The sequence below is a fragment of the Marmota flaviventris genome, chromosome 1 (genome assembly GCF_047511675.1).
Source record: "Marmota flaviventris isolate mMarFla1 chromosome 1, mMarFla1.hap1, whole genome shotgun sequence".
Lineage (NCBI taxonomy): Eukaryota > Metazoa > Chordata > Mammalia > Rodentia > Sciuridae > Marmota > Marmota flaviventris.
In genome coordinates, this window is record NC_092498.1 from 45564104 (window position 1) to 45585833 (window position 21730).

Consider the following 21730-nt stretch of genomic DNA (forward strand, 5'->3'; position numbering starts at 1 on the left):
TCCAAGTCTGCACACACCTGCATTTCTGATGGGGCTGGAGTATCTGGGAGCCAGTGGAGCCACAGGAGGAGGTCAGTTAAAGAGCCCTAGGAACATCCTGATCTGACTAAGGACCTCAACAGCCATGAAGAAGCTTTTCAACTTCTGGAAGAGGAAGGATGAGTTTTCTAGCCGCTCCTCATGCCTGCCCACAGGCCAGGACTACACTCCCCGAACTAGGTACTTAAAGAAACTCCACAAAGCCGCTTCTGATGGGGATTTGGACAAATTGAAGGAGTACCTTCAGCTCAAGAAACATGACGTGAACATGCGGGACAAAGAGCACAGGTGGGCAAAACCGAAGAGCCTCAGGGAAGGGCCATAGTGGTGGGACGCTGGGACCACTGGGCCCTCCATCCCGAAATGAGACGTGCCTGGGCCGTTTTACTCTTGTCACTCTGGGTTTCCCTGGACAGAGAAGTGGTCATGTGCAGGGGCCATGATTCTTATTTAATTTTTTGTGAATGCTTACCTGCATGTTTGAAGGTCTTTCTGCCCTCCCTGATTTCCTCCACAACTCCCTTGGTATTAATTCCTCAGTGCACTCCCTCTGTCCTTGCCCCATTTTGTTGTTTGGCTCTCTGGTATAGGTTGTCCTTAGCCATATAGTCTTTTACTAATGGAAGACTAGGAACAGTGAAGAGGCAACTACCTAGGACAGTATTTTTTAAGATTTTAAGACTTAGAAACATCAACAATTGACATACATTAAAAAGAAACTTGTTATCAAACTTTTTGGACAGAGGATGATTTTTGCTGGTTTTTTTTTTTTTTTTTTTTTTTTTTTTTTTTTTTTTTTGTTGTTGTTGTTTTGGTTTGTTTTTGTTTTAAAGCTTTATGTTATGTGGTGCTGAGGATTGAACTCAGTGCCTCGCATGTATGAGGCAAGTGCTCCACCGCTGAGCTCTAGCCTCAGCCCCGGTTTTTGCCTTTTCTATGTTGCACAATCCTTAGCATTAATTTGCTTAGCTTTGAATTAATTTACTCAACAAATTTATGGGGCAAATATATGTAACCACTATGTAAACAAAGCAGAGTGTTAAATTCGGAGATAAAAATGGTGAATAAGCATGACATATTTTCAGTAACCACATTCATTTCCATGGAATTTAGCACAGAGGCTGTAATAGCCCAAAGGGCCCTTGACCCAATGCATTCAACTAAATACTGTCAGTGACACCATTGACCTTACTTTAGTTACAATGTTTCAAGAAATTTCCATTATCTCCAGACTCAAGGGCTGCTCTTTAGCTTGGTTTGATAAGTAGAAGGACTCCCAGGTAGGTGTATATATACAAGCTTAGCCCTATAAGAAGTAATTTATAGCATCTGTCTTGTACTTCAGAGTGCAATGTTTCAAAACAGGAAGTTCAACTACTTGATCAATAAAAATGTAATCAGCCCCCATCTACAAATTTTATGATGGGCAGCAGAATTTATTTTAGTAAGAACATTTAATATTTGACCTACTCTCTTAATTGATCTTTAAGTGTACAATATATTATTTTCATTATCATGCAATGTTGTACAGCAGATCTCTAGAGTTTATCCTAGAGATAAAGTTTCATCCTGCTTTACTGAAATTTTTTGCCCTTTGATAACTCCACCTTTCTCTATATAAAATTATGTCAATTGCAAAGAGGGCCTGTTTTTCTTCTTTTCTGATGGTGATGCCAGTCTTGAAAATCAGGATTGAGTCCCTGTTCCTTCCGTGTTGAAGATTAAACACCCAAGAAATGCCAAGGCAAGAAAAAATTTTTTTAAGTAACGGAACAGAGAGAGAAGAGGGGTAAAATTCCTTTGGAAAGAAGGAGTTCCAGAGCTGGTGCCTGAGGGAATGGGGGTGTCCTGCTGCTTTATAGATTTTAGGTTTCCTTTTTATTCATGCCTACATGACTAAAAGGCAGGAAGAGAGCCATCCAGGGGGATTGCTTATGTTGGAAAGTGTGACCCTTTCCCCAGAAAGGGAGAAGGAGGGCTGTTAGCAACAGATTGACAGGAAAGTGCTATCTACTGCATTTCCTTTGCCCTGGTCTCAATTGGATGCTTTTTATTTCATTTCTTGTCACTTTCCCCTGACTAGGACTTCCAATATTACATGAAATAGCATATTTGCCTAATTCCTGATCTTGGGGAAAACTTTGAGGGTTGTTGTTTTGTTTAGAAGAAGAGTTTTGCCATGTATAGTATTCTTGATTGGCAGTGTCTCTTTTTTTTTTTTTCAACACTTTGAATACTGTTAAGTTGGGCTTTTATATATTAACCTAATACTAAAGAGGAAGAAATACTTCCAAATTCATTTAAATACTTCCAAATTCATTTATATGCCCTTATTATATTTAGGTAATTTCTCTCTTTTCCTAGTATGTTGTTGTTATCATAAAAGGACTTTCTCAAAAGCTCTTTCTGCATCTAATGAGAAAATCATGATTTTTATTTTTATTCTGATAATGTGGTTGATCACATTAATTGACCCCCCCCTTTTGTTTGTTGAACTATCCTTATATTTCAGGTGTAAATATCAGAATCCTTTTAATGCATTGCTGGATTTGGTTTGCTAGAATTTTGTTGAGGGTTTTAGCATCTATATTCATCAAGGATGTTGGCTCATAGATTTCTTGTAGTTTCTTTGTCTAGCTTTAATATTAGGATAATGCTGGCCTTGGAAAATGAATTTGGAAATATGTCTTCCTCTTTAGTATTAGATAGATATTAATTCTTCTTTAAATATTTGGTATGATTCACCAATGAGGGCTATGGCTTTTGGTTTTTCTTTGTTGGGAAGTTTTGTGATTACTGTTTCAGTATCCATACTAGTTATATAGTTCTGTACAGAATTTTAACTTCTTAATGATTTGGTGTTGGTAGGTTGAATGTTGTTAGGAATTTATTCATTTCTTCTTAGTTACCCCTTTGTGGGTATATAATTGCTCATAGTAGTCTCTCATGGTCATTTTTATATTTTTCATATCAGTTGTAGTTGTAATGACTCTTTCATTTCTGATTTTTAAAAATTTTTTTTATTATCTCCTTTTTTCAGGTCTAAGAGTTTGTCAGTTTTGTTAATGGAAGACCCTTAACTTCACTGATTTTTTATATTAGTTTCTTATTTTCTTCTTATTTATTTCCTATAAACTGTTATTTATTTCCTTCTAGTAACTTTAGGCTTATTTTGTTCTTTTTTTTTTAGTTTTTTTTTTTAAGTGTAAAGTTAGGTTATTATTTGAGATCCTTTAGATTTAGATTTCTGGTTACATATGTTCTGTGAGTTAAGTAACAATATAAATTAAAGTCTTACACTGGATAAATATATATTGATAAAAGTTGAGGATTTTTAGCAAATGGAATAATATTGATTTAAAAGTATTTCTCAGATATCTATTAATGCCTTCTGCATTCAGCTGTTTTTAAAAACATGTAATTTTTTTTTTACTATTTTTAGTTGTAGATGGACATAATACCTTCATTATTTTCTTTTTTAAATTTATTTATGTGGTGCTGTGGATCAAACCCAGTGCCTCTCATTCATGCTAGCCAAGCACTCTACCACTGAGCCACAACCCCAGCCCACATTTTTGTTTTGGATATTGGGTGGAAAACACTCAGCCTCAAAGCATATACATATACAGTATATACATAAACAGTTGGAAAAGAGGCCACAAGAACGTTACATGCTGCGTACTCCACTTGTGCACTCTGAAATTTAAGGATAGTTAAACCTAAAAATTTAAATGAAATGAATGCAAATGTGAAACCCATATGTTATTAAAACATTTTGTCTTTTAAACCAGGATGACTCCTTTGAAAACCTGCCAAATATTCTAAGTAAAAACTCTTTACAAGATTGTCTTGAAGATTTTAATGATATTACAAACACTATAGTCTTCCATATTTGCTCAAAACAGATTAATTCTTGTTTCCAGAGTTTGCGTAAAAGACCACAAAATATATTACTCAGTACTTCTTTAGAAAGCTGGATACTTCATGGCTATTTTATTTGATTGAATTTGTGGCTAATTCCCTAAGTTCGTTGGAGCACATCAAGGATTTAATTGTGAAAGTAGGTTTTAGACTTCAACTAGAAGAGTAAAATTATCCACGGGGGTGCAACATCAACTTTTAGAAGATGCATACGTTCCTGTCACTGATGTGATCAATTAGTTGCTGGGCTACCTCAGTCACTGGGGGTAGAGACGTGGAATCAGCACACCGACTCTGGGAGCTGGTGAGAGAACTGGCAAGAGACAAACCTCAAGTTGTCATCCAGTAGCTCAGTTTATTTTTGGAATGCACACAACTGTTATAGTATTGGAGTGGGGCATGCCCGTCAATCATACATAAGCAAGACAATATCCATAAGCCAATCATCTTCTACTTAATGTAACTGCACTGTGAGGAAACTCTAAATAATGCTGTCATGGTGGAAAGCAATCTGGAAGGGTCTTTGTCCCTAAGGGAGGAGGCTTACTGAGTCAGGGATTTCATGCCCTGAAGCCCCCGACTCTCGGTTTCCTGGCCCACTAGTTTGGCAATGCTAACCACAGGTGTTGAGTATATGGTTTCACCCCATCCTGCAGGCCCTCCTGTCAGGCTTGAAGGAACGTGAATATTTCAAGCACTTCTGAGCTGCTCATAGCTGCTAGCTGCGACTGAAAGTTACTACAACAAGAAGACATATTGGAGATTAGCCAAATACTCTTTTCATTCTCCTTAGAGATAGCAGTATAGCATTATTTTGTTGTTGTTCTTCTTGTTGTTGTTTTGTGTTTAATAAATTAAAAATCAGAGTTTATACAGAAGTAGATCTAATGATAGATAGAAATCACCAAAGTTCCTTGGGACTAAATTCTTAATATATATGTAATTGCTATTACAAGAAGAAGTCTTAGATATGATGAAAGCTGTTTAGCCCTGTATATTTGGAGGAAGACTCTAAAAGCTTACAATTACTTACGGAAGTTCATCCTACTTATGGAAGTTCATCCTTCATCCAAATCATAAATATTGACACCAACTAAAATCAAAACAAAAACAAACAAACAAGAAATCAACCAGCGCTTTCTTGTATCAGGATTGTTGAGAAACCAAATTAGTCACCAGAAATTTGCTTAGTAAGGATGAAATCACAGCGAAGAAAGGTAGGTAGTTTTGAGAGATATTTCATCTAGACGTAATGTTTGAAAAATCATTTTTTTGATTTACAACAAAGCATTCCTTTCTTATAGCTAGGAAGTTTGTGTTCCTTAAACTTAGATTGTCTTTTCCATGAAGGATGTTGATTATTTATGAATAAACTCTGGTTCCATTCTGCCATTCAAACTGATTCCTCTTCTTCCTGTAAAGTCTTTTTTATCTAAAGAATAATGGATTAGAGTTCTGCTTTTTATATTTTCAAAATGTTATAATCTTTCCTTTTGTTCAACTATACTGGACTGAAATATAGCATTCCAAAACTGTTGAAAGTTATTTTCATACTTTCTTAGTTTACTCGCATATGTGGTAAGTTATGTCTTTGTATACTGGTTTTGTTAGTTTAGGTTTTTAAAAATTATCTTATTTTTAAGTCTTTGAGAGGCATCTTTTTGCTACTCCTTTGTGTCAATAACAGGTCAGTTTAGACACCTATGAAGTACTTCTGAGAAATTAAAGTAAAGCAAAAAAAATGACATAAAAATGTCATTTTGGGACCATGGGCCATATATATACTCTTTATTATGAAATTTTATAAATACAAAGATAAAATAATAAATAAATAATAAACCTTAATAAATAAATAAATAAAAGATTAGTAAGGGCCAGTCTGGGCTAAAACTTGCCAAATTCAAATGGGTATAATTTGTATTCTTCATAATTCACAGATATGTGCTTGGTTTCTGGTAGATTATTTATAGTAGGGTTCTTTGAGAAATAGAAATTAGTATAATTATTTAAAATTAGGTTTACATCTAAAGTTTAGAGAGTACTTCAGCTTTTACTGTATTTTTTTTAGATGCAGATGCCAACTTTAATATCTGAACAAAGAGAGAGAAACATACAATTATTAGGGGTAGCTTGCCATTGAATAAATAGTCAATGTCTCTTCTCTCTGTTATCTATTAGTTATATTTGAGGGTTTTGAGATCATTTCTAAATTTTATAGTGATATCCAATCTTATCATATTTCTAAGGTCCATATACTATTTTGGCATTTGAAAGAAACCTATTCTAAACTCAGTAGGGTTCAGTTTACCCTTAAGTGAACATATTAAATATTTGCTCTTCACAGCATTTTCACATAATTTTAAATCCAGTAAAAAGCAATTATAATTAATTTAAATTTTGTATAAATATAAATAAGCACATGAAGCAAATATTCTAACATAAATTTAGCTTTTGGGGGGGTATAATGAGAAACTTTACCAATGAGACTTATATTTAAATTCATGTTTCATTATATTGATATAGAACACCTTTGCATCTGGCCTGTACTAGTGGATATACACATAACAGCTCTCTCTTAACTAAGAAAAAATGCGAAATAAATGTTCAAGATGATGAAAACAAATCTATACTGAAGGTATTTTCTAATTTTTTTCCTTTTCAGTTGTAATATATTTGAGTTCTTTCAGTTAACTATTATTGATTTTCATGCTTTAAAACATAGTATTAAACATTAATTTAATATATCATATCCTGAGTAGTAAATTGATTACTCATCTATTCTTGTTGTATTGATAGGCGGTTCAATTTCGAAAGGAGAATTGTGCTACTATTCTTCTAAGCCATGGTGCAGACCCAAATCTGGTGGATTTTTATTATAATACTGCTCTTCATTATGCTGTGTGTGGTCAAAATGTCTCATTAGTCAGAAAACTACTTGAACACAAAGCAAATCTGGAAGCTAAAAATAAGGTAGTTTTCTATTAAAGAAAAAACTTGCATTTTAAAAAGCAACTAAAGAGAACATTCATTTTAGATAATTCATTTAATAGTGATGCATGTTTTATAGAGAATTAATTTTCCAAACTGAAACTGGGGAGAAGGAGAGATTATTAAAAACTGATAACATTTTTTTCCTTTTTTAAAGTCTCCATTTAATTGCCGACTGAAACTCTGACCAACAAAGTAATATCATATTTAACCATAATTGTTCAAAGGTCCATATCAAATGAGAACTATCTGATTACCATATAAATGAGTGTTGATAAAATCTGAAGCCCCATTTTTTCTATTTTATTCATATACTTGTGAATAACAGGTGTTAGTACACTAAAAGTAATCTAACTCACCTTTGAACTATTTTGAATAACTGATGAATATTTTTTTAAAAAGCCTCTTAGCACTTGAGTTTGCTGATATTTTGTCTGATAGCCCCAAATTAATGCCAGTCTAGAAGTGAAGCTCTAAAGAAATCCAATTATTACATTATGAAATGTGAATTAAATGATAGGTACTCATCACTTAATTACTCCAGGCTGTTCTTACCCACAATTTAAATCAAGCCTAAAATAGAAATTCAGTTTTTAAATGGCTCAACTCTAAGTTGCTCTCTTGATCTTTGAAATCATATTTTGTTCTGTATAAAAATATTTTGAGATTTGAAGTGTATATTCAGAAGTTTCTTATAAGCACTCACTTTTTAATAGAATGAAATTTAAAAGGCACTTGATTCTTACACAATGTTCTAAATAATAACTTTGAAATAATTTTTATAGGATGGATATACCCCACTTCTACTTGCCATTGTTGAAAATAATGAAAATATGGTAAAATTTCTTCTGAAGAAAGGAGCAGATGTGAATGCTTCAGATAAGAATCAAAGGTATAATTACTAAAGCTAAATAATATTGCATATAACTGCAGCTACTTAAGAGAATTATACACACGTACACACACATATTTGGTATTGGGAAAAGATAGATGAGATTATACGACATGATTTTCTGCAAAATACTTAAGATTCTCAGAATCAGTTTTTTTTAATCAATAAAATTCAACAGTTGGACCAGATTGGTAGATTGTTATTACTGATTAATAATATTGGAGATTTATATAGAAGATCAAATGTTGTGTTTTAAAGGGGATAGTAGACCCAGGGTCACAGACATACTCTTTTCTGTGGAATTTTGAGACATCTTGAAAACACTAGCCTTCCAGGGAGCTGACACTTGAAGTCCATGCAGCTGGCTGTTTCTTAGGGATTCTTATCTTTTAGACTCCTTAATCTGTGATAGACAAACCTTTTTTGACGGATCTGCCCTACTTTTTACATTGTTGCCTTGGATTTTCCTAATGGAAATCCTGCATTAGGATGATAAACTCAGAAGACTAAATTTGTTTATCTCTTACTCTAGAACAGCCCTTATGATTGCTCTCAGTGAGGAACCAACAAGTTTAGTAAGTCTTCTTCTTCAGCAAGATGTTGACCTCTCTTGCCAAGATATTTATGGATTCACAGCTGAGGAGTATGCTTCCTTTAATGGTTTTACTACGTAAGTTGTGTTTATGTATTTTCATGTGATGTTTGATCTTAAGGAACAAAGAATGAACCCCAAAGATCAAAGTAGGAATAGGCTCAGCAGCAAGGGTAACCACATACAAACTCTGACCTATGAATCCAGAGATCCTTGATTTCCTACATTTGAAGGTTCCAGTTCATATAAGAAAGACAGGTGAGTTGAGTCAAAATTGAACTCCCAGTGGCATGGGAATTGGCTAAGGACAAAGATTCTCAACACCAGTAACATAAGCCATTAATAAAACATATGGGTAATTGAGTTAGACAAAAGATGATTAGTTCACACAATGTATTTTCATTGTTTTTATACCTTACAAATGTAAAGATTTTAAATATGTTTTGAATATTATTAATATTTTATTAACTAACTTCAGTTTGATAAATTTCCAGAATTCTTAAGTATGTTCTCATTATATATTTACCAGAACATTTTCCTGTATGAACATGCATTTCTAATTTTTAAATCAATGAAAAAATAAGATATAATGGACAGAATTTAATGAAGTCAAGCAATGTACAGAATATTTTTTATAATTTTATTTTAAAGACAATGTTAAATTATGCATAGTTTTTCCCCTTGTTTATTTTTTCTAGTTTACTGCTTTGTTCTTTCACTTACTTTATTTATATTTTAGAAATATCTCTTAATCTATTAGTTCCACATAAAAAGTGTGCATATTCAAAGGTTTTTTTATTTTTTTAAAGAGAGAGAGAGACAGAGAATTTTTTAATATTTATTTTTTTAATTTTGGTGGACACAACATCTTTATTTTTATGTGGTGCTGAGGATCAAACCCAGCGCCACAAGCATGATGCCAGGCGAGTGCGCTACCACTTGAGCCACATCCCCAGCCCCAAAAGATTTATTTTTAAAGTCTTAATTAATTTAATTTAAGACACTAAAAAACTCATATTTTATTAACTATATGAACCCTAATTGAATATAGTATTTTTTCTTTGTAATATTGGACATGAATATCTTGTTTTACCTAGGTTTTTTATACACACATGCATACACACACATTTAAATGAAAATAAAAAGATAAATTATTGGTGAATATGCATATTTTAAAAAGATTCTTCACTTTGTAAAAGAGATCTCTAACTGATCCTTTTAAATATGGACATTCCCCAACACATAAAAAGGTTTTTTAGTATGTGAAACTAGGTGACACATGTGACTTTTTAGTAATGTATCTATTAGTCAAAAATAAATACTTTACTTACATGTACAAGTTTTATGAAACCTTATTGGTTTTTTTATATGGAGGGCTCACAATTTTTCATTTCCTTCAATGTCTTTTTTAAGTTGTTCCATCATTAATTTAAGAATAAATAGAAGCATGCTTACTAGGAAATTTTTAGTCTGTCAATGTTGTTTTCATATTTCCAGTGTTGAAATTCTGAGAAATATACTATATATATATTTCTTTGAAGAAGTAAAAGGGAAGAGAGGTAACTAATAATGACTAAGGATTAACTTTAGGATGTGGGTACCCTCAGCATTTAATAAAAGCTGCAAATAACTTTTCTAAGGGACAGTCTAATTCCCCCTGTCCTTTTTTTTCTCTGTTTTTCTCATTTTAACTAAGTTTTCCACAGTTGTGATTTTATTGCTTGAGTAGCTGTTGCCTATCTAGCATACTTAAACACATGGCCTCCACTTTTTAGCATCATTTGTTAGCACTTCTCCCTGGTTTATAGGTTCTGTGGCTTAGTAAGAGTGGAAGCCTAGACAGTCTTTCTCATGTAGTTTTAAAAAATAAATGGAACTGTCTTAGATGCGAGAATAATATTTATTTTAAAGTTAGATTGAACTCATATACCTATTCTTTCCTGGCACTGAAATTCTGAAACTGTAAGCCTATTATTAAATGACTAAAATGAACATTTTGGGGAGTGGAGGAAAAGTATTCTTTACTGGATGTGTTTAGTCCCTGACCAAGTTAATTTGTTAAACCTAAATCATCACTTTGTTAACAATCTACTGAATTATGCATCCTCGAAATTAATGTTAAAGCACTAACCCCAGTACCTCAGGCTGTGACTTTTTTGGACATGGGCCTTTGAAGAGGTGATCAATTTAAGGCTAGTAGGCTGGACCCTAATCCAATCTGATTTGTGTCTTAAGAAGAGGAGATAAGGACAGAGGGACAACTTATGTGAGGAGAAGCAAGATGACAGGCATCTACATTTAGTAATAGTTGCAAATGAGAGGCCTGGGACAGATCATACCCTTATGGCCCTCAAAGGAAACAGCACCACCAGCACCTTAATTATGAATGTCCAGGCTAGAGAACTGTGAAAAAATAAATTCCTGTTTAAGCCACCCATCCAGACTGGTGTTTTGTTGTGACAGCCCTAGCAAATGAATGCATCAAGTATAACATGAAATCATTTTTTTCTACTTTGTTAGTGGCTCTTAAAATTTATATTCGTGATAGCAGAAAGAGAAGAAATGTCAGAGAATGAGAGTGCATGGGAAAAATGGTGTCTGTCAATAGGGTAGGCTTGCAAGGAAGCTTGAGGGAATATGTGATAGACTAGGAAAAAAATTTGACTTGATGATGATATGAGTTGAATTGAAATTTACGACTGTTGGAATTTTGGCATGTTTTCTCTTTGTGACTAGATATCATCAATTAACTGCTAATTATGAAAAGTAGAAGACAGTTGAACAAACACTCTGAAGATACAACAATGGTCACTACTTGTGGTTCAAGAGAGCTAAAGGAAGGTAAGCTAGTATTTGAGCAAGTAGTTTTTGTTGTTGTTGCTGTCTTTTGATTTTAGGAAGAGAAATAGCTTTCCTAATTAATATTTTTAAATTCAAAAATTAAATTTTTCTCTATTTTGAAATTGCTCTTAAGAACATTTGTGATTAGAAATATTCTAACACTGTATTGACTGAAAACGTAATATAAAGATGTGACTGATTAAGATCCTTTTAAATCCATAGTCTCTTGACTAGTCATAAAAATACCCAAATTTTGCATGAGACATTTCAGATAAATATATTCGATAATATTTAATATAATATGTACCAATTCTTTATGTAAACTTTACAGTTAAGTAACATTATTTGTGCCAGGAGTGGTAGAGCACATCTATAATCTCAGCAATTTCTGAAGCTAAGGCAGGACAATTGCAAGTTTGAGGCCGGCCTCAGCAACTTAGTGAGACCCACCCCTCCCATAGTGAGTCCTTGTCTCAAAATAAAAAAATAAAAAATGCTGGGGATGTAGCTCAGTGGTAAAGCTGTCCTGGGGTTCAATCCCAGGACCACTGACCGACCAACCAACCAACCAACCAACAACACTGTGAAGAATTCAGTTTACCTGCATCTACTAAATTAATTTTTGGTGTTCATTTTCAAAAAATACCCATAACTATTTAAAATGTAGCTTTTAAAAACATTGGTATATGCTGACTTTTTTTGTTGAATGAACAACAATTCTTGCAACTATTTTCTGCATTCCCAGCAACCATAATCCTACCCTAATCTTCACCCACAGCATGAAAAAAAAGACCATGGAAGGAGCATGGTGGCAGTAAATCATACAAATGTTACAATTATTCACACTCTCTATTTCCTCAGATCTATAAAGATAATGCTTACAACAGTTGTCCCTGTTGACTCCAGGAGAGTAAACTTAAGAATTTCCTTGAATTCCTCTTTGCACATACTCTTATTTTTCCTTACTTATATGTCTTTAAAAAAATCACACATCTATAAGAGATAAAGAGTTTCTGTGATAGACACTTCATTTCCTAAGTGAACAAAAGCAGTAGAAACTATATAAAAAATACTCCTATATTTGAGTTGTCTCTGGCAGGTGAACATTTAAAACTACCCCCTATCATTTCTTCTTAGCAATATGTATTTCCAGTTTTCAACAAATGGTTAATCTTTATATATTTTGAAGCATAATAGAAATATTGGGTAAAGAAAATTCCCAATAAGTCTTGCAAAAGGTGAGAAACTTAAAATTTGTATTTCTGTCAGATTGAAAAGGGGGCAACTTAATCATTTCTTAAAATGACTAAATTAGGAGTATTATTGCTAAATTATAATTGTGTTGTAGCTGAAGCATAGGATTTAAGAAATAAGTTTGGAGTGAAACTATTTGGATATAAATGAAGTCATTATCATTATCATTTGTTTTTTCTAGGTGTATAATTTCATTTTCACAAATTTTTTATTTCTTCCTTAAATTAGAACGATCTGTTTTATAAGAGCAGTTAAGTAAACTGTCATAGCTACTCATTTGAAGAGAAGTTTGTTAAATGGAAAACAATTTCTTTAACCTTCCTAGACATGAAGACATTTCTAGAGACAAACTTCTACATTGTGAACCTTCAGTTGAAAAGATTCAATTCATATTCTGAATATAGATGGGGAAGAATTTGTAGTCAAAATGTTAAATAGAATAATCATAAGTGTAAGCTGTGTTAGGCATGTATTAAAATATTGAAGTAAAATAAAAATTCTAACATGTCAGCTACAGAGTAACGGAAAAATCACATGCAATACTTTGTAAATGGGAATTCAATTTTATTTATAACTACTGTCATTGATAAAGCTTTTTTGATTTTTTAGAAATATTACAGTAATACGTATTTAGAAAACTTAGGTATGACAGAAAAAAAAAGAAAATACATCACCCATAGTCTTTTCACCCAAACAATCATGTGTTAAACTTTTTGGAATGTTTTGATAATCATCTGCTTTCTTTCTTTGCCCCTTGAAGAGAATTTACAATTTTACATTTTTCTCTTTAAAAACCACAATATGTTTTGTGCAATTTTCACTGTGCTCCTTGCTATACCTTAAACATGCTAAGCATGGCCTGGCTTCAGGACTGTTCCCCTGGAAGACTCTTCCTTTAGTTGTCACTTAGGAAAGCTTCCTCTTCTCACACAGGACCTCAGTGGCTGCTTTGTCCTGCTGTAACTTAATCGAGTTGCTTTTCATTGCTCTCTCCTTTTTACTTTTTAGAATTAACACTCTGATAGCTTGAATTTTTTGTTTCCTGCCACTTTAAAAATCTCTGGTGTATAGTAGGTATTCAGTCTTCTAAGTGCATAATAATAATTAAAAAGTCAGACACTTTCTAAGAGCTTTACATATCCTAACTTCACACAGTCTTGAGAAGGTAGAAATATTTGTATCCTCATTATAAGATAAGGACGTTGATGTGCAACATAGTTAATGACTTGCTAAAGGTTTATGCTAGTAAGTTGAAAGCTGGATAGAAACCCATATACTTGGATTTAAACTTAGCCAGTCTGATACTAGAATTTGTGTCATTAACCAATATACCACCTCAAATCTCTCTCAGGAATGGATGAATATGTCATCCTTATAAACTCCATGTTTAATGGCTCAGAATGAAAATTTTAGTAATATTTGCAACTTATTTGAACTATTCATTTATTTAAATATATTTGTTGAATTCCTTCCTTCTAGTCCTAGGTGATACTGGAAGAAGTAAAGTGGAGGAAACCTCCTGAAAGTTCCTGACATCACAGCAATAAATATTTAATTTACATTATGATTTTTGTCTGTGTTTCTTTTCTTTTTTTTTAAATCAGGTATATGTGACAGCAGAATGCATTTTGATTCATTATACACAAATGCAGGCCGGCCAACTTTTTATTTCTCTGATTGTACATGATGTAGCATCACACCATATGTGCAGTCATACATGTACCTAGAGTAATAATGTCCATCACAATCCACCATCTTTCCTGCCCCCATGCTGCCTTCCATACCCCCTTTGCCCAATCAAAGTTCCACCATTTTCCCACGCCTCCCCATAATGGATTAGCATCCACTTCGCATGATATTCTCTAACTCCATCCATTTACCTGCAAATGCCATAATTTTATTCTCTTTATTACACTGAGTAATAGTCCATTGTGTGTATATAGCAAAGTTCTTTATCCATTCATCTATTGCAGGGCATCTAGGTTGATTCCACAGTTTAGCTATTGTGAATTGAGCTGCTACAAACATTGATGTGGCTGCAACTCTGTAGTGTGCTGTTTTTAGGTTCTTTGGGTATTAACTGAGGAGTGGGATACCTGAGTCAAATGGTGGTTCCATTCCCAGTTTTCCAAGGAATCTCCATACTGCTTTCCTGAGTGGTTGCATCAGTTTGCAGTCCCACCAGCAATGTTATGAGTGTGCCTTTCCCCCCACATCCTTGCCAATACTTATTGTTGTTTATATTTTTGATAACTACAATTCTAACTGGAGTGAGATGAAATCTTAGAGTAGTTTTGATTTGCATTTCTCTAATTACTAGAGATGTTGAACATTTTTTTTTTATACTGTGTTTCTTATTGGGAAAAGTTTGCCTCCCCCTCCCCCAGGATACATTTGGTAATGTCTGGAGAGATTTTTGTTTGTCAAGACTGGGGAGAAATATTGCTAAACACCTTACAATATATAGGACAGCCCCCCATGATGAGTAATTGGCCCAAAGTGCCATAGTACAGAGACTGAGAACTCTGATTTGGATTCCATATTATATTCTGGGGAGCCAAGATGAAAAATATTTCCTATATTTTCTGTCCTCAATGAGTTTGCAAATGGTTAGTCTGCTCCAGGTTTTTCAACTATGTAAGTGAATTTTACCTCTGCCAAAAGTGGATAAGAAGGAGTGGTAAACTACCTACTGTAGGTTAGGAAGGGTGGGGGATAATTTCAAATAAAAAGGAAAAAAAAATTTAACCTAGCCTGAGAGAAGAGTTTCTTTGGGTCTTCCAATCATAACTTGCTCAAATATAACAAAATTTTATAATAGAGACATCAGTACAACACTGAAAAATCAGAGGGAGATATGATTTATGGGCTCACCTTCAGGTTAATATTGGTGAGGTAGAGGAGATTTGAAGAAGGCTGTGAAGACTGGATGCAGTTTTGACATAGGACATCTAATAAAACAATTAGATGGGACAGAAAAAGAATCTTGTGTATTATTTAGTTTGTGTTGACTATCCATTTGGGGAAACTATGTACTCCATTTGTTATAGTGCAGGTATAGTGCAGATACTTGACTTGAGTTTAAATTGTTAGCTTTGTTTCTCCATTATTGTAATACCTCTGTACACAGTTCTTTGTAAATTATCTCAAGTATTTACATTGAATATTGTCAAAAGGTAAATTACTTTTTAGTGTGAATGGCAATATCTAAAATAAAGCATATTTACTTTTCCTTCAGAAGTTTAATAATAGAAAATAACTAATACATATCCAACTTTACATGAATATTCATATTTCCTTTTAACAGCCGTGTAAATAGATTGCTTTTCCCACTCATGTGGACAGCTTGAAGAAATGTACTTTTACATAATTGAAGTCCTCAAACTTTAACTCCCCCTCTTCTCTTAGCCAACTAGAATTATAAATTTGTGCAGATTTAGAACACTTTTGTAGAGGGAGCAGATGGGGTTGGTTAAACCACGTGCCGTGACACAGGTCTGTCAAAGGAAGAAAGGGCAATCTTTTTTTCTCATTTTCAAAGGCATTCTATGAACATGGTGGCGACCCTGTCCAGCTCCATCACACAAATGTACAGAAAATTTTTCTCTTTTTGGTATCTCACTGAAGCCTCCATAGGCTGACACCAGCTTATCTCTGGGTAAGTTGCTACACTGCTCTCTTTTTTGGAGGGTGGAGGGGTACCAGGGATTAAACTCAGGGCACTCAAAACACTGAGCCGTATCCCTAACCCTTTTTTGTATTTGATTTACAGACAGGGTCTCACTGAGTTGCTTAGTATATCGCCATTGCTGAGGCTGTCTTTGAACTTGCCCTCCTCCTGCCTCAGCCTCCCAAACTGCTGGGATTACTGCTGTCTTCCAGAAACCCTGGGACCATAGTTTTACCTGGGTTACAATGGTAGCTTGTTTTAATTACATTTTCACCCAGAATAAGTCCCTCCAATTTTGATAAAGATTACCATCTTGTGTTGTCCTGGTGTCTCCTATTTGCCACTTTCTGTGCTAACTGGTTCTACTCTGAGTCCCTTTCCTTAGTGTTATGGAATTATAATAAATTGGAATATTGTTCAGCAAGTACTCACTCTCCCCTCCCTGATCCTTTTCTCCTTCTTACTGACTTAGTTGGCCCATGTGACTTGCCATGACACAAAGCAATACAGGTGGAAGTGACAGTTTGCCTTTTCTAACAGGAGCCCCTACCTTCTTGTGTTCTTACCATTTTCCCTGAGATGAGTGTGCATAGATAGCATCTGCTTCTTAAGCCTGAGTCGCAGTGGACATATATGGTACAGATACGAGTTCAAACCTAGGTGGTACCAGAAACCCAGCTGGGTCCTATCACAATCCACATGACATTTACTCAGTTTCCCTTGAACAACTTGGACAGTAAGTCAGATTAGAAATATTAAAGGTATAAGAAATTTAATGAATAAAGACAAAACACAGAAATAAGTGAAAAGCAGGGGCACAATGAGATGATCCAGCAATGAAGACTGGAACTAACAACAAAATGGAACCGGCATTTTATTTAAATGGGTAGGAACACCAATGGGATTCAGAGTGAAGGACTTCCTGAGGGAAACAGGAAGAAGATGGCAAAGACAACTTGGTGGGGCTTAGCAGGTTATGGCCCACCTCCTCTACTTCCTGGTTGCTGCATTTGAACCTAGGGCTGTCTGAGCCAATGGGCAGGGTGTCAGCATAGTCTGAGCAGTCTCCAGTCGGTGGAATATCACCGAGAGTTCTCAGAAAAGTAACCCCCCTCCCTTGAGATGGCTCAAACAAACCCATAATTCATTCACAGTCCCTGAAAGGTTCAGAAGAGCCATAGTATATGGCTCTTACTATTAATAAGAAATATTTGTTGTTTAAGTCACTGAAATTTTGAGAGTATTGACTCAACAAAAAGCTGATGAATTAACAAATTATTCTGTATTGACAGAAACCGTGGGCGATTTCAACATGGGTCTTCTGGCATTTCATTCATACAGTACCCAGGAAATGGTCTCTTTGCCTCATACCCCTATTCCTTGATACCAGATCCTTCCCCTCTCCTAACTGTCCCTCTCAGCTCAGTCGTGTAATCCTCACTGGTCTCTTTTTTATGAAGGAAAACAGTTGTTCTCTTCTTGCCAGTGAAACTTGCAGGAGACTTGTCATTGCCCCAGTGTGCATCTCATTTGCAATGCACTTAACCAAGCACATTCTCAAAGTCCCAAATCAGCACTTTCACCACAAAAGATTCTTTTCCCAGGTGCCAGGGGAACAAAATCCCTTATGTGCTACATAAGATTAAAGCTCTATTCTGCAGTCCTTTTCAAAAAGTAAATGAATCTTTCTCAGGTTGAGGGCATTACCTTGCTTTAAAAGAAGTACCAGATATTTGTGTTCATACGAATTATATTAGTTTGCTAATGTTGCTTAAACAAATTGCCACAAATTTAGTGACTTAAAACAACACACACTGATTATATCACAATTCTGGAGTTTAGAAATAAGACATTGATCTCAGGTGGCTAAAACCAAAATGTTGGCAGGATACGTTTCTTTCTGGATATTTAGGTAGTGTGTGGGAGGCGGGGCGTGTGAATCTGTTTTCTTGCCTTTTCTGGTATCTAGATACTGCCCTGCCCACATCCTTTGCTCCTGGCTTGTGGCCGTCACCACCTTGACCTTCTGCTTCAGTCCTCAGATCTCTTACTCTATTACCTCCCGCTTTCACTTGTAAGGACCCTTGAAATAACATTGAACCCTCTTGGATAATCCAGGATTATCTGTCATCCCAACATTCTTAGTCTGATCACAGCTTGAAGTCCCTTTTTCTATAAATATAGGTTCTGGGTATTAGGATATAGATATCCTTATGGGCCATTAGTCTGCCTACCACAGGAGTGGTAGTTAAGAGGTGAAGAAGTGGAGTGGGTATTACTTACTGATTGTTTATTTAAAATTTCAAAACAATATCAAGTTTAGAGAAAGAGTTGTCTTCATATTATGAAGAATTTTGTTTTCTTAAACTATTTTTCAGAGTAGCTGACCTTATGTTGTATCAGTTCTAAGAATTTTGTGTGTATTTTCCCCAAACAATATTTTCCTGCTTAATCATAATTTAACCATCTAAATTAGAGAATTGGTACAGAGGTGCCATGTGATTCTCAGATTTCATTTACATTTTCCTAAATGTTCCAGTAATGTTCTTGATAGCAAAAGGATCAAATGTTGCCCCTGTTTATTCCTTTTGTTTATTCCTCACTTGCCAGTGCATCCTTGTTCTTTCATTCATTTTTATGATGTTGGCACTTTTGATGAATTTCAGGCCTGTTTTTTTTTTAATATTTATTTTTTAGTTTTCGGCAGACACAACATCTTTGTTTGTATGTGGTGCTGAGGATCGAACCCGTGTCGCACGCATGCCAGGGGAGCGCGCTACCACTGGAGCCACATCCCCAGCCCTCAGGCCTGTTTTATTAAAAAATATCTGAGTTGAGTTTGATTGTTCCTTATGATTGGATCCATGTTGTGTGTCTTGGTGGTATTATTCCAGAAGTGTAGCATTCTTCTCCCTGTATCTTCTTCTGTGGCACCTCATTTCAATTTACTGTTTACTTGGATCACTTGATTAAGGTGTGAATATCTTTTAGGCTTCTTCGATATAAAGCTATTCCTTGTTTTTTCCCCTTTGTAATAAATGTATCTGGTTGAAAATTACTCTGAAACAATATGAAGTTTCCATTCCTCATCAAACTTTTTACTTCTTTATTTATGTAAGTTTGAACCCACAGTTTCCTATTTCATTTAATGGGCTATAAAACTTATTTATTTGATGCTGAAGTTTTCTAAGAATTTGGTGTCTAATTATTTTTGATTAACAACTGGACATTTAGACATTAGGGTTGAACAGTAAGGTGGTTTTAGTGGCTTGCCTGAACTTAAACTGCAGAATTTATCTTTAATACAGTGTGTAGCTACTTATGTGTCTATGAAGTCCCTTTTTTTTATCATTAGTTAATTGGTTATCTGTTTTTGCTTGACTTTAGGTTCTCCCTTTGTTTAAAAAATAAAGTGATCAGTCAACAGTTTAGGCAGTGGTTGTGCTCAGACACAGCTTATAAGGATTCCAGACAACCAAATGACTATCTGTGGGCTGAGGTACACATTTGAGGCTTTAGCCAGTCCTCAAGTCTTAATTTTAGCTTGCTGGGTTCCATCTGTTCTCCCATGCACTTTGGCATTAAGTGAGGTTTATGGAAAGAACTTAAGTTGACTCTTTCATGGGGCCTTGTTGTATTTCTATTTGATCCATGTCCAGTCCTGAACCATAACCAAAGCCTTATACTAGCAAAATTTCAGGCTTTCCCCATGCATTTCAAACAGGGTTTACAACTTTTCAATGGCAAGTATCCCTACTTCTTTCCAAATCAAGACTGACGTCTTTGGCAGCAAAGATACTGGTGTGCAGTGACAGTTCCAAGCCAGTGAAGTTAGTTTTCATCAAGAAAATTTGGGAGCCATTGGAGCAGCTAAGAAAAGTATTTTTGTGCTTTGCTTCTATAAAAATATGAAAACAGATAAAAATGAAACCACTGGAATCACATGATGATGTTAGGTGTTAGATGCACAATATCCTTTTGGGGTTGAAAAGAATTAAACAATTATTTCTTCTAGAAAATGTCTAAAATTCTAAAAATGTCATTGAGAAGAGATTTAGGGACTTAGGAATCTGGCTTAGATTTTACTTTTATCATACATATGTGAAGCATTTTTGAACCTAGAAATTTTAGAAGATGAAAAGGATATTCACACTAATTTAATACTTTAGGAAAATTCACTATACTTTTTAGAACATAATAAATTTTAACATTTTGAGATAATATTTCAGAAATAATTCTAAGGATGCACATGTGCAAAAAATCCATTTTTAGAAAGATTAATTTTTCGTTGGTTTGAATAAAGAGTTTTCACTTATAGGACTACTCTAGATCACAAACTATAATATTCAATGTGTATCTTCATTCTTTGGTTATTCTACAACTTGGAATATGCTTAAATGAAATTACGAGAAAATAAGGCAAAGATTTATATGCACTGATGTACATCACAGATCTATATTAGCATAATTTAGAAATATATTATTTGTATCCATATATATGACTTATGTCTACATAGTATATATGTATGGATATATATATATATCCATACACACATATTTATATGTAGTATGGCTATGTGTAATAATGAGATCATATTTGTTTTGGAAATTTTTTCATTTAGCAATTTTTTATAAGTAGGTTTCCAAGTTATGGATTATTCTTTTATAACAAAATTATAATGATTGCATGATATTTTATGGTATGAATGGATATGGCCTTGTTTAGTTTTAATTCTTATGTGGTAAACTTTTAGGTAATTTCCAATTTGGGGTATAACAAATAACATTATGGTGAGCCTTTTAACAGATGATTTTGTATATTTATCTAATTATTTTCTTAGAGTATAATTCTAGAAGTGGGTTTTCTGAGTAAATGATGAATGGTTTAAAGGTACATGTTCCCAGATGATCTCAGTAGGCTTGGGTCTAATTTATATTCTTATAAATAAAGGGAAAATTTACTTATCCATCTACCCTGTGCTTCTCTTATGCTTCTACCAGCATGCTATTTGATTTCTTTGGGAGGGGGGTATTAAATGTTTGCTCAATTTTTTTGCTCCTTTCCCACTTTTTCTTATTTGTTTACATGAATATTCAGAATATTGACTATAAATATGTTTATTGCATATAATAGAGCAATTGATTTAGCTTTGGTTCACAAAACTTTAAATTGGTGATTTCTTGTAGTAATCAGCTCCACCACCAACATTTTATTTATCTTTCACTGAACTACTACATATTTGAATATGCGTTCTTCATGTGTTCATATAGCTTTTCTAGGTGGAGCTATTGTTTGTAAGAGATTAGAGTACTTTATAATCTAGATAAGTTTACTGTCAGAGCTACTTATGCCATATATTTATATTATTCATGTTAGTGGTGAATAATTACAAGCCTCTTATTTAATCCCTATAATGAAGAAGAATTTTCTTCATGTAACATTTCATTTTTCTTCCTCTATTTTTCCTTCTCCGTTGCTTCTTTCCCTTCTTTCTTTCATCATGGTTCTCTCATACCTAATTGCAAGGTAATAG

General features: G+C 34.2%; 1 protein-coding gene across 1 annotated transcript; it reads left to right on the forward strand.

The window, feature by feature from the left end:
- Ankrd7 (ankyrin repeat domain 7) lies at positions 1 to 14091 on the forward strand. The gene is made up of 7 exons (XM_027926300.3): positions 1 to 327; positions 6484 to 6595; positions 6757 to 6930; positions 7734 to 7840; positions 8373 to 8510; positions 11169 to 11273; positions 14007 to 14091. The coding sequence occupies exons 1-6, from the start codon at positions 125 to 127 to the stop codon at positions 11200 to 11202; spliced, it is 768 nt and encodes a 255-aa protein (XP_027782101.2). The 5' UTR covers positions 1 to 124; the 3' UTR covers positions 11203 to 11273; positions 14007 to 14091.
- The last annotated feature ends 7639 nt before the right edge of the window (positions 14092 to 21730 follow it).

Excerpts from the sequence above, each read along its gene's own strand:
- Ankrd7 (XM_027926300.3), top strand. The coding sequence starts at position 125 with ATGAAGAAGCTTTTCAACTTCTGGAAGAGGAAGGATGAGTTTTCTAGC. Across the intron at positions 328-6,483 it reads ATGCGGGACAAAGAGCACAG|AACACCTTTGCATCTGGCCT; the intron begins GTGGGCAAAACC and ends ATATTGATATAG. Across the intron at positions 6,596-6,756 it reads AAAACAAATCTATACTGAAG|GCGGTTCAATTTCGAAAGGA; the intron begins GTATTTTCTAAT and ends TTGTATTGATAG.